Source organism: Cynara cardunculus, assembly GCF_001531365.2.
Source record: "Cynara cardunculus var. scolymus isolate 2C chromosome LG 1, CcrdV1, whole genome shotgun sequence".
Lineage (NCBI taxonomy): Eukaryota > Viridiplantae > Streptophyta > Magnoliopsida > Asterales > Asteraceae > Cynara > Cynara cardunculus.
The window spans coordinates 28,814,303-28,827,732 of NC_037528.1; the positions used below are offsets into that span (position 1 = coordinate 28,814,303).

The 13,430-nt window shown below is 35.7% G+C and overlaps 1 protein-coding gene across 2 annotated transcripts; it reads right to left on the minus strand.

The window, feature by feature from the left end:
• Positions 1-47: 47 nt before the first annotated feature.
• On the minus strand, positions 48-10,040 carry LOC112513002 (TBC1 domain family member 22B-like). 2 transcript variants are annotated; one of them, XM_025119128.1, is made up of 11 exons: positions 9,889-10,040; positions 7,889-7,954; positions 7,316-7,466; positions 7,033-7,213; positions 4,877-4,947; positions 3,754-3,891; positions 2,789-2,880; positions 1,547-1,818; positions 617-702; positions 409-510; positions 48-310 (listed from the first exon to the last, which is right to left on the minus strand). In XM_025119128.1, the coding sequence occupies exons 1-11, from the start codon at positions 10,005-10,007 to the stop codon at positions 149-151; spliced, it is 1,440 nt and encodes a 479-aa protein (XP_024974896.1). In that variant the 5' UTR covers positions 10,008-10,040; the 3' UTR covers positions 48-148. The 2 variants fall into 2 exon arrangements, with proteins under 2 accessions (XP_024974896.1, XP_024974902.1); XM_025119134.1 differs by lacking the exon at positions 7,889-7,954.
• Positions 10,041-13,430: the final 3,390 nt, after the last annotated feature.

The window sequence follows — 13,430 nt, forward strand, 5'->3', positions numbered from 1 at the left end:
CGACAATAAGTAAACATATGGAGTTGTTTTGTTACATTAGCATACAGTTAGAAGCTTCAAAGTGGAGGAAATTGAATAGTATGTTTTGTTTTACAACAGTATATGATTTTTACAGCAGAAAGCAAGCAAGTCCTAATGTTGGGTTGGGTCAAGTGGCTAAGTGGTTGGGACAACTATCAAACATGGTGTGCCACATAAAGGCTCTTGAAAGCACCATCTCAAGCTCTTGGTGGCTCCAGTTGTTAGTTGGCAGATGTTGAAGAAACATCACCATCTCCTGGAAATCAAGCTTCAAAAGCTTATCTGACCACTGCATACAATTCAAATCGTTTAGCTTTAGCTTAACAGGTAGGGAGGTGGACATCCTTGCAGAATCAGTAGCAACTTAAAACAGTTGTTCAATCTTACTGTTAAAAGAAAACTGGCAAATATATACACAAGGAAGTCTGGTAAAGCGTCGCCTTCAGCAAGATATGTGTCCCATAAACGGGTAACAAGATGGAAAGGGATCTATTAAAACAACATGGATATTAGTGTAGTTTTGTATGAAAAAAAACATAAATAAACCGAAATTATTGGGAAAAAAAGATGAAAAGATTACAGTATTGAAGCAGACCTCTCGAATTAGAAGACAGTTGAACCAGCGGAAAGCGAATTGGAGAAACTCAAGCCCGTGCTCATCCATATGCTTTGCAACAGGTTCTAAAATTGTGGAAGGAGAGGACTCATCATTAGGAAACACAAAAACAATCAAATAGGGAAATCAAAAGAAATGTTTGCACTCTTTACATCCTAAGAAATTTTTGCAAGCCAAGGGTCTTCTTGGAAACAACCTCCCAGAGGTAAGGTCTACCTACGTCCTAACCCTGCCAAACCCAACCTTCATATGGGATACACTGAGTTTGTTTGGTTTGGTTTGTTTTACATCCCAAACAAAATGTATCATTTGACTCCTAAATAGAAATTGTTTCAATTATCATGCATCGAACAAGTCTTTATTGTTTCCCGTAAGTTGCAACACTTTCATCCCCTATCAACATTGAACAGGAGTCCATATACTATCTCTAATATGCATGGTTTTAAACCTGCAAAACTCCAAAAATTTGCTACAACTAATCATCTGATAAATAATCGACTAGTATCACAAAGGCTTGAACTTTTTTGCGTAATGTACTTACAAAACCTACATTTAGTACCTCATATCTGACTCAGCTCGAACATTTAGGTACCTGATTTACATTTGAGGATGCATGAAAAAGCAACATACTTTGGTTTAAATATTTGAGACATTCCATTTGAGATACCAAAATGAAGGTTTTCAAAGTACGTTACACAAAATAGGAATCAGACCAAAGTGCATTGCATTTTCATGCAATTTTCCATATAACAGACGACAAAATATTTGGTAGGATTGAGTTTCAAAATAATGTTTCCCAGCTAAAACAGCTAGTTAAAGCGAAAATACACAGAAAAGCCTTGTTGCAGTTTGAACAGTGAAATACGAAATAGAAAATTTGAAATCTAGAGAAGACGAAAAGGGCAATACCGTCAATTCGCCGGACTAGTTCCTTGAGTTTAAACACTAGCCTTTGAATCCCTGGCTGAGCAAACGTATAATGGTCTTGCATACCATCGAGCAACTTGGATAGACACCAGTAACAATCAGCTTCAACATTGGAGATCTTTTCAGGATCTAAATCAGCAACTGACCAATTATCAACGCTCCCTTCCAAATGTTCTGACAAGAAAACAACTAAAAAAGGTGTTGCAAGGTCATTTATTCCCTGGACATATCCACTTGCTGGATGCCTGATTGCCCTGTAATTAAAGAAAAAACCACTTAAGACCTTCAGAAAATCAACACAGGCACAAAATACTATCTATTCTAGTTGCATCCATAAGTATTTTCAAGAATACATGTTGACCTGAAGTATAACATATTTTTAAGCATGCTTCATTAATGTACACCAGAAGTATGAATGGGCTTATATTTGCCATTCAAGCTATGAACCATAAGTTAGCTTACTTTTTGAGTTCATTGATATAGTCCCATTGGTAAGCCATAGCTTATGAACTAGTGTTTTGAAAAGCTACTTCAGAAAGCTTTTTGATAAGTTGTATCCTTCTAGGGGCTTTTTCACATTTTTTTCCATTATGCCCCTTATATGTTAGAATTGAGTAATTTTTCAGTATGTCCTTTAAGGTCATTTTACATTGTCATCTAGTTTGTTAACTAGTTTTTACTAAACCTGAATAACTTATCAGTTTACAACTAGCTTATTAGCCAACAACTTACTTATTAGCTAGTTTGCCAAACAAGAGTTTGCATATCGGTAATTTGTTCCATGTTTTTTTTATTTAGGCAGCGAAGTAATTTGTCTAATTTTCATGCCAAAACGACCGGAAAGTGAGCTTTTGCAATCAAAGAAAAGAAAAGGTGGGTTGGGGTTGACCTTTTCACTAATACTGATAAGAGGCAAGTCTCTCTCCTTGTTATTAAAGAAAAGAAAAAACAAGATTTTAAAATTTAAAAGAAAAAAGTCAGGCCCACTAGTAATTTAAAATGGTACATGCAGCAGGGTCCATGCACACTTTCAAGGGATTTAAAGCCATGCTAGACAGAATACACCCTCACAACATGACTTTAAAATATGAAGTAAATTGCAGAAAAGTGGTTCGGGGTATCGCATCCCTAATACAGAAATGAAACAAGCACTCGCATGATCAAAAAGAAACTAAGAGATGAGCCTTGGAAGGATAGTAAATCAATTGAGAAACAAAATCTAACCATGTGTAGAGTATCCGCTCCAAAGATTTCTGCACTTCTGCTTGTTGGAAGAAAGTGACATCAGGCACAGTTCTAGGACAATCAACAGCAATCTAACATGGCAAGGGAGAAAAAAGGTAGATGAAAATTGATCACAAGTCATCAGTGGTAAATATATATAGGGAGTCTTTCCATGCATAATGTTTTGTGGCTCATCTAAAAAACCTTTTATGTGAGTGTCTCAACGTGGGTTAACATCCTGCATAAAATTAGAAATCTTGAAATACAGAGAACCCCCACATTACTTTCATTGATTTTCTATTCAGATAAAAGGTTCCCTGCATGTGGATACTCGCATAACATTATGAATGGAAGGGCTCCCACCTACATATAAGGAACAAAGACTTTTAGGAATCCCACAAGATAAATAGTCTTGCAGAAGCCTTTAGCCACACACAACCGCACTATAGGTACTCTTTGTATGAGCAAAATGTAATCATGAACCAAAACATCGAAATAGACTGTTATTTAGTTGGTGTCAAAATTGTTGTACTTCTCACAAACTTCCTTCAATTAAGCTGGTGCGGATGCATTGGGAAGACTGCATTTCTGATATTTTAGCCAAGCCACTTAGTAGGGGTGATATTGATCATATAAGTTTGATATGCTTAGTATTTTCTTCTCTAACTTCAAGAATGCTGTATAAATATAAACACTGCTACATCATACACACATATATATTATATGTATGCAAGTATCTGTATATGAAATGTTTGAGAATATATAAACACACATACATACAGATATATACATATCGCCGCACACATATATGCACATATTTGTGTGTGGTTGATTAGGGTTTTGTGTCCCAGCCATTCGGAACATTATCTAGTATCCACTCCATATACTGTCTTTTCTTTTCAACAATAGTGTTCTTTTAGGTCCTCATTTTTCTCGTAACGTAAATTTGCCAGGATCTACTGTACCTGCCGGAGCATATTAATCTCTTCATCAGTACGTTCAATATCTGAAATGTCATAATACTGAGCAACACAGTCAAAATATTCGATGCGCTTTCTTCTTAGGACTCCCTCCCTTCTATCTGAATTAGGGGGTGCATATCCCTGTTGTCAGTGTATATTTAAACTCAACACAAGTAAGAACAGTAAAATTATTAAAGATAACTTAAGTAATGCCTGTAACAGAAAAGAAAAATCTATGCTGTAAATCCTAATTAACATATGGGCATATAAGCATGACAATGTCAACAAAGATAATAAGAGCTCCATTGTAGAAGGGATAGACGTAGCACACCTTTCTGAGCTCCTTTCACATCCTCAAACATCAATACCAAAGTTGGATGCCAAATGTTAACAATATCATCATGCATATGCAACATTAATCTACGTAAACTTAGTAGTAAAGAAAAAATGAATGCAGCAACCATAAGCCACCTTATATTTTGAGAATATTGAAAAAATCTCATATGTGTAAGCCACAAGCTAGCTTTTCCACAAGTTATTTCAAGTAGTGTTTCAATAAGCTCCAGGGGTTTTTTTCCGCCCTTTTTCCAATTATGCCCCTTATATTTTCCAATTAATTTTTCAACATGTCACTTTAGGCCATTTTACATTGTTATCTAGCTTATCAACTAGTTTAACCAAACATGACTAGTTTATTAGCTAGCTTTTCAGCCATCAACTAACTTTTAAGCTAACTAGTTTATCAGCTAATTTGACAAACATAGCCATAACTTTCAAACTAATATGATCTTTGAAGTGCATGATGCACTTCAATTTCAGGCTATTACATGTTTTGATTTGAGCACATTGATCTTATACATGCGTGAAGTTATTGAAACATGGTTTTATAGTCTGATTGACTTGTTTCCTTCAATCTTCTCTTCTAGTTGGAATATACTCCTTTTCCATAATATTGAGTTATTGTGTCATTTATTCACCAGGTTTGACAGAGCGTCTATCTGACCAATTTATTAAGCCATAGTGATGTTAGTTCAGCAGCATCAGTGCTGGTCATAATGTACGAACAGAATGCAATCTATCTTAACATTTCCCAATCCATAGCTAGCACACAAAAAGTGAAGCTTACCAAGAGAAGCCTCCATACATTGGGACGAAGATAAGGTGGCACACCGCTCCATGCTAACTCACGCAACTTGTCTGAAAAGAAGAAGGTTTCACAGAAAAATCAAATTCTTGAGATTAGAGTGACTGAAAAACTTATTATGCTGTCACATTGAATGAATGGAATGATCCATGGGCGGTTTCATGATCATGAACATAACTGATATCTGTTGGTTTGTTTTTCTATTTCGGAACAGAATGAGCATAATCTACAAAAAGAAAAAACTATGATAGACTTATAGCATCTGTTTGTTTATATAAGATTCCGTTTTTTCTCACAAAAACTTTGATTTCATTCATCACTGAAAGAGAAGACACCTGAACGTCTCATCAACTGCTGGATATAACCAAGGAGTAGAAAAGATGAACTGACAAGGATAGGACCATATCAAGCCCAAAGAAATACAGGAAAGATAGAATAAAATGTTATTGAGCATATGAAGTTAGTGCAATACAGATGATATAGGAATGGACTGAACATTTTCAACTCTATAAATACCAAACCGAGCTGTTAATACATGAGAATATAGAGAAAAATCGTACTTCACATACAAAAGTTCTTTCTTTGAGTGGAAACAGATAAGTGTCCTCCAGATAAGAAGTCCTAGATTGATTTCAAGAACAAGATATACGGGTCTGATCAATAAGTCAACAATATAATCGCCTGTCCTTCGTCAATGTGGGTTACCCGAGTCTGTGTTGATGGTTCCCAGTCACTAAACTACCACCTCCCTTTCTCTATCTCAGACAGCCGTAAGGAAATTAGAAAAATCACACTTAAAATTGGAACGTTTCTAGGGTTATAATACCGTCTTCACCATCTTCTTCAATCACTGTAAGTTTTAATTCAGGATTTTGCAAGTAGGAAAGATCATAGTTGTTAAAAGAGCGCTTGAGGCTTGGCTAGGATCTGAGGCTCAAGGTCTTGGGCTTTTCTAAAGTCGAGGCTAGGCGTATTCACGAGGCTCACTAAGGCCCCGTGCCTTGGCTGAGGCACCTTGTGGGCCTAGGCGCGCCTTATAAAGAATTACTAAATACCAAGTCAAACCCCAATATTACATTAGTTTTCTCATCTTCTTATCTCTTAGACTTCTTAAAAAGAAGAGTTGTCATATAGATTTGAGCTGGTGTTCTTGCTCAATGACCTCTTCTTTTTTACCAGCCCCAAATATTTATCTGATCAGTGTTAAATATAAGATGATTATTGTATTTCGATGACTTCCTTTAAAGGTTATGTTGTAATTTTCTTTCCATTATGGAGAGAGAAGAAGAAATAAACACCCATTCCCTGAGGAAGCAAAGTACCATGTTACAAGGCAATGAGACATCTAGTGAGCGCTTCATACCATTACTAAGTAGTATCCTATTATATTGGAATGATGCAACCCAATCCAAACAGGCAAAACTCCATCTTACAGCAATGAGACAAAAAAATAGACAGAAACAAGAAAAATTTACGATTATGATGTATGTTAGTACATAATTGTATATGCATGACATGTGTATTGATAAAACATCTTCAGTTATTATATCATAATCATAATTAAACATATAGAATAAAGTCTAAACTACTTTAACGTTTAAAAAAGGTTAAGTACCATCTCTATTCAAAATCCTAATCAAATTGAAAAACAGTTGAGTTAATTAAAATTTACACCAAAAGGTAACAGAAAACATTATGCATGCTTCAAGTATTTTTTCAGATGGAACACATCCTAATACTTGAAGAGGGTCTTACTTTTATATACAACATGCCACATGTTTATCAGACAATTTCACCAGATTTTACTTGTCACATAGGACATGTCAACTTGGCCAACTATTTTACTGGCAACAAGCATAACAGAAGCTCATAAAAAGCATGTAGATTTCCTGTTCTCTGCGGATGATGGTCTGCATCATGAATTACACATAATATTTATTAATTTCTGGGCAATGTACTTCTACTTCGTCTAGGCAACACTACATTCTGGATATAATGTGAAGTGCTAGCTGCTTCTTATTTGAGGTGGAACGTTAAATATTCTTCATATTCATATAGCATCTGACATTTCCCACCGTTAAAGAAATCAAATAATATAGCAAATTAAAAGGAAACTTATTCGGTGACATTTTGAGTACCTAAAATGACAGTTGTGCCCCCCAACACTTTTGTGAACTTCATTAGCCTAGCAGTATCTGTAGCTCGGGCACCCATCACAAATCTTGGAGCCTCCTTCGACTTATCCTCAGGATTTGACATTGATGGTTTCAACTTGTTAACAGTTGTACTAGTATTTGGTTTATTTCTATGGATTTTATCCTACACAAAAGGTTCGAAATTCAGCATGAAAAAGTAAAAATTATGAACTTCAAATATAAATATCAAGGTCAAATAAACCTAGGTTGTAATCATCCGAGCTACCTCGTCGGGATCATCCATGTGTTTACTTGGTGACCTGTCAATTTCTGAGGGGCTCCGATTAACACCAGGAGAGCCCAAGACTGTACCATCTGGTGGATCCGATCTTCTTGTTATCAACACTTTCCCAGGAAAGCTGCGACCCTTTAACAGCCTGTTTGCATACAACATATAACGAGTCAGAAAATAATGTAGTAATTACAGTCAAGGTGAAGAAAATAACAGGAACTCAAATTCATCTGAGAGCATACAAGACCACCAACAGGAAGCATGCTTAGTATTTATATTACAATTTCTATAAATGGGTCCAAGATATCATCAACCACACTGCGTTTCTTCCTCTAATATCTTCCTGATTCATTTCATCATTCACGAGTGCATATATTACTTTTCTTTGCTTTTCTCCATGCAGAGGACATGGCAAACCTGTCAAACCCATGGCCTCAGTACACCAGATATGTTATCCTGTGTGCCCAAAAGTGTCAAAGGCACATAAACAGAAAGAGGTACGACGGCTATCCAAATTCATAGACACACCATCCCAATGAACAACGGACTAAAAGTTAACATCTTTACCTGAGAAAATTCCTTACTTTACTCTCATCTAGCAGCATCATAATCCACAAATTCCCGAGGAAATTACTTCATTAAGACGAGCACCGTAGGAAATTGAGCCAGGGTACATCCAATCACAGGAGATTCAAGAAAGAGCATGCAAGAACACATGAAATATTGCAGAGGTAAAGACATGTTTCCCTTTCAATGAAGTATGGTTCCAACCACGTGGGGCAACCCGAAAAGTTTTAGCTTTTTTTTCTACTGAATTCAAAACAGAATACCATGATATCATGAAAACGTGCCACACAACTTGAAAGCATCCATTCACCTCACAAGAACTACCATAATACAAACTCCCCAACACCAGTATCTATAATGTAAACCCTGATAGACTCATTTTCTAGTAGTCAATCATGGGCTATTGACTTCCCCATAATCCCTTGGCATTGAGTGTAGCGTCAACCCCTTGCACTTGTACTGAATGAGATGGCATCCCCTGCAGCACTTATATCTCCCCTATCTTTATGGAAAACCTGGTTGGCACAACTCCTGATTGTGCACCTCCTATAATTACACTGTATTTGAATTTCATGCCCATTTATAGAGGGGTTCAAATAAAAAAAGTTGCCATCCAATCTTCCTCTTAGTTCAGTTCTTCCAGCACTAATGATATTTGCTTGTTGGATTAGGGGTGTGTGGTTTTTCTTACGTTCAGATTTTCTTGTACCTACTTGTGTTTGTATGTTGTTGCTTGCTCCTAACTCGCTTTTGTTGTCTCGTGTTCTGTGCAAACTCTCTTTCTCCATGCACTTCTCACAAGCAGGGGGTCTTCACAGAAAGAGCCGCTTTACTCTTTGGGGTAGAGATCAAGCATGCTTACATCCCACCCTCCCCAGACCCCACCTCTGGGTGGGATATATTGGTCTTGTTTGGTTTAATATACCCAGTATTTTAATTATGCATACACGCTTTTTGATATTTCAAGATCTCAGAGCATTGCTACTTTGGGCATATGTTTGTAGCAGAACAAAGTAAGACAACAGTGAACATTGAGTTTTCAGATTGAAAAGGCCCCATTTAGATCTGGCTTTTGCTTCATTGCTCATGTCTTCTAATAGCAGTGGATTTACTAACGGAGACACAAACACAAACCCATAAACAAATTGTTTCTCAAAATACATAAAATATAAAAGTCATCCATGACTTCTATTTCACTTGCTACAGCTCAGTCCTTGAGAACAGTGTTTCACGTTGTGGTCCTTCCATCCCGAAAAAGTAGTCCAGTTATGTACATAGTAGTTTTCCTATTTGTATTTTTCAGCAAGAATTTGGTAACTTCTATCTACTAAATATTTCTATTCTGGTATCCCCTATGTAATTAAATACCGTTGCCAACTTTTCTACACAAAGATTCAAAGAAAATGATTATTTTCAATAGCACGAAAGTTGCCAGGAGAGAAGTCGTCCAAATTGAGCTTCAGGATCCAAAGTTTGAGCTTTAAGAGTTAGGACACGCATTTGGGGTGATCTATAGTTGTCCAAAATTGTGCTTTACAACCAAATTAAAGTGCAGGGAATTTTTTCTCGTTTTAATTGTGAAATTAGAACATATATGGGGTCAAAAGTCAAATCTAGACTTCTGGAGAACAGAGATAGTATAGTACAATCCCTAGAACAATTAGAATGTATCAGTTATCCACCAAAATAAACGAAATTACCAGGCATATAGATGGTGTGAATTGTGTTTCAATTTGCAGAAATGAAAAGCAAATTAAAAAAAAAGATGATACAAACAATCCTACATTTATACAAAGCATTATCATCAAAATTCTACCTTGCAGATCCAAAATTACTAATTTCTCACCGATCACAAAACGATAGTTATGCAATTCAATCAAAGCAAATTCTAGAACGAGCCGATGTGGGTTTCCTAAACGATTAGATAAAAAGTAATTCAAATGAGAAAAACGTACGAAATTCGAATCTGTGTACAAGATCAGATACATAAAAGAACATACCCTTGAACACTTCTGAGAGTTTGATTAAATCTTGAATCAAGGGTTGTAAGAGGGGAATTAGTTGGAGAGGTCTCTTGCTTCAGATCTTCTTCCGTGCTGTGACTGTTGTTGCTCTTCATGGTTTGTTGGCAACAACCATGGTGGTTCGTCCTCACTCCGGCCTTTTCGAGACCCAAAGACACAAAAAATTCAAGTTCATCATGTCTCAAGAATTTTTCAATTACCTCCCATGATATTTGGCATTGTTGTTAAAAAGTTCCCTCTTTTAAACCTAAATGCATTGTTTGGCTACCATATGTGGAAACAACTAAAAATGTCATCCATTTGATATGTGGATATGTATAATAATTTAACTCTATGGTTTACATTTGCACTTATAGTCCTTTATGTAATTTTGTGTATCAATACTCCTTCAGGTGACGAACGTGAAATACGAACTATGTTCAGTTGAAATTATTTTCATCATTTTAAATGGTAGTTTTAGTTTTTGGGATAGATGATACATCTACATATATCCCACTCTCAAACCCTGCTTTCAAGTCAGATATATTGGGTTCGTTTGGTTTTGATTTGATTTGGTTTAAATTTAATACTACTTCTTATAAAATTTAACTCAAATTTCTACATCGTCAATGAATACTTTTCTTAGAGGTGTGTGTCATCTCAAAGAACATGTATTTCAATCACTTGTTAGAAAACTTGTTTTTTGTTCTTCAATTGATTATTTTGTGAGGTTGTTGCTTTGTAACTTTTGGAAATATAATAGCATCATCTTTTCAAATTTGGATCAATCTATGTCCATGTATGTAACAACCCGACATGAGGGCTAGAAGTTTTATAGCAATAAATCGTTAGTTAATGAAATAACTAGTTCAAATTATATGTTTTACTGATAGGGTTCAAGGACAAACCAAACAAACCCAATGAGGTGTACATGTAGTGGGGTATAGCGACCATAAGATGTACGCTAACTTTACACTATTCTGAAGGGTGGTGAGGTTGTTTTCCTAACGAATCCAAAAGGGTTCACGGCTGAATGAACTATATATTTTGACTTGAGAAAAAATAAATGATGATTACAACCATGAAATTGATTTGAGAGGGATGATCCTTAGCTTATTGCCCACTCCCTGGCCGATGAGCAAGGTTATTGCTCAAGCCTTGGGGCGATGAGCTATGTTATCGTTCATCACTTGGGCGATGAGTTATGTTATCGCTCATCACTTGGGCGGATAAACTCCAACTTCCAACCAACTTCATCGCTCAATCATAAGGGTCATCGCTTGAAGCCTTGAGCGATGAGATGGCTTACTGGACAACACTTTATCGTACAAAGAGTAACAAGGCAATCCGTGAGGTCATCGCCTACCAAGACACTTCATCGCTTGGTGTGTTGAGCAATGAGGGATCTTATCGCTCAGCACATTGAGCGGATACCAACTTTGAAGCATATGACTTCGACGATGAACTTGGTCTCCGGATAAGCTTTGAGCGATGAGGACACTTTATCGCTCAGAACTTTCAAAATTTTCGTCCAAGTCCAATTGTTATCGCTCAATACCAAGTTACCAAGAAACATAATATGCCCGATGAACGCTTTATCGCTCAATACTTCGTATCTTCGTTGAGCGATGAGCACCACTTTATTGCTCAATGAATATCTTCAATAGGCGATGAGGAAAGATTTTTTACAGATAAGCACAGTTCGACTTTTAGATCATCAAAAATATCAATATTTAACATATAACACCAAAAATTGATGATCCAATTTGGTTCGTATTCACCTAAATGTTATTCCTTTAGCATTAATTAGATTAAAACAATAAGAACAAGGTGAATTAGATCAAATTAGGCTCAAATGTCGAACATAAAGTTGATGAAGGATCTAAGTATTGTTCCATTGCAAAAACATAATCAAAACTTGACTTTTGCTGCTGAATTGAATGATTGTATCGAAAATGATGATTTGATTATGCTCTGATACCAATTGATGTTCCCATATCAACAACAAATCAAGTTTTATTCATGATATATAGATTGAGAGAATGTAGATGAAGAACATGAAGAACCGGCCAGATTCTATTATTGGAAAGTAGAAAACTTAAAAACTCTCAATCATCTTACACGACTCTTATTGGAATGATTAGAATGAACAACAACGACTCTAAGCCTTATGTCACCTATTTAGGTGACATTTACAAGTAAAGCCAGTGCTCTTATCCCAAATAAAAGATATTACAATACAATACAATGTAAAGGACTTTATAGAACTTTCTAAAACTTTCTAAAACCTAGGACTACTTTAGTCCTAACACTTTGGAGATAACATCTGTTATAGAGTTTTAGTAAAACCTGTCCTTAACTTAGATTTTGTGTAAGATTTGGTTTATATATAATTTATGTCAAATCTTAGATTTCCAATATAGATAATCAAGTGATGACCTTTAGAAGTGAATTTATTCTTTATCTGATGTATTATAAAAAATTCAAATTACTCGCTCTTTTCCATATTTACGGTGTTACAAGTTGGTGTCAATGGATAAGTTTGAGAGATTTTGGGTATTGATTTCCGATCCCTAGACTCAAACTAGCATTTTTTCCAAGTGAATGAAAGTGAGAATGTACAATTGGACACTTTAAGATTGGATATGTTGAGGTCGATAAAGATACTAGCATTAGAAATCATGAAGTTGGTAGCAAGAATCCTCATGTATGGTACGTTCATAGTCATCAAGCCAATGTTATTATGAGTTCACGGGTACATATGTGTGCTCGAATCTCCTTGATGTGATGATCGATGGAGAGAGTGAGTGTATTCCTAGTGAATAATTGTTGGAAGAATCGATGTTTGTAGCATTGTCACCATGAGTGACAATTAAGTATGTTGATTACGTTAAGCGGATCATTATGGGTCAGGAAGATTGCTTAAGTTTGAACCATAGGCTTGTTGAATTATCATAAATTTTATAGAAATTGTAAGGTTAATCAACTTGGTTGTGGATTTTCATCTTAAGATATTTGAGCATTTGAATGTCGGTAGAGTTACTAGTAGATTTGACAAGTGTGATTCGAAGAACTTGGGTCTTCACCAAACATGTCATGTTGCAAATTTTGGCGAATGTTTTGGCACATATAGATGTGCGACCCATGTGTTTGAAACATATGAATTATGTTGTTGCATAGGACTTGCATACAATTTTTGTTGAAAGTTTTCTTCATGTTATTTTGCCAACATTGTAGAAAGTTGATAGCATACTATTAGGTAGCTTTGAACTTGAAACTGAAATAAATCATCCCATGTTTACCCAAAATGCATGCACAGATTGTTTATGATTTTTGAGAAATGAATTGATGCACGTGAGATTTGGGTCAAGTTTTAAAATACATGAAGCTACTCTATTGCATACGTTTGCATGCAAAGTTTTGATGATAATTCTATTTCATGTCATTTTGTTGCTAAATAATATTTTCTAGAAGTATTTTGCTTTGAATTTTGCATGAACATGTTTTTTTTTTTTTTTTTTTTTTTTTTTTTTTTTTTT

Bases quoted from the DNA above. Each gene is read 5' to 3' on its own strand.
- LOC112513002 (XM_025119128.1), bottom strand. From the start codon at position 10,007: ATGAAGAGCAACAACAGTCACAGCACGGAAGAAGATCTGAAGCAAGAG. The intron at 7,214-7,315 runs GTAGCTCGGATG...CCTTTTGTGTAG, and splicing joins ACATGGATGATCCCGACGAG to GATAAAATCCATAGAAATAA. The intron at 4,948-7,032 runs GTACTCAAAATG...TCTTCTTTTCAG, and splicing joins GGGCACAACTGTCATTTTAG to ACAAGTTGCGTGAGTTAGCA.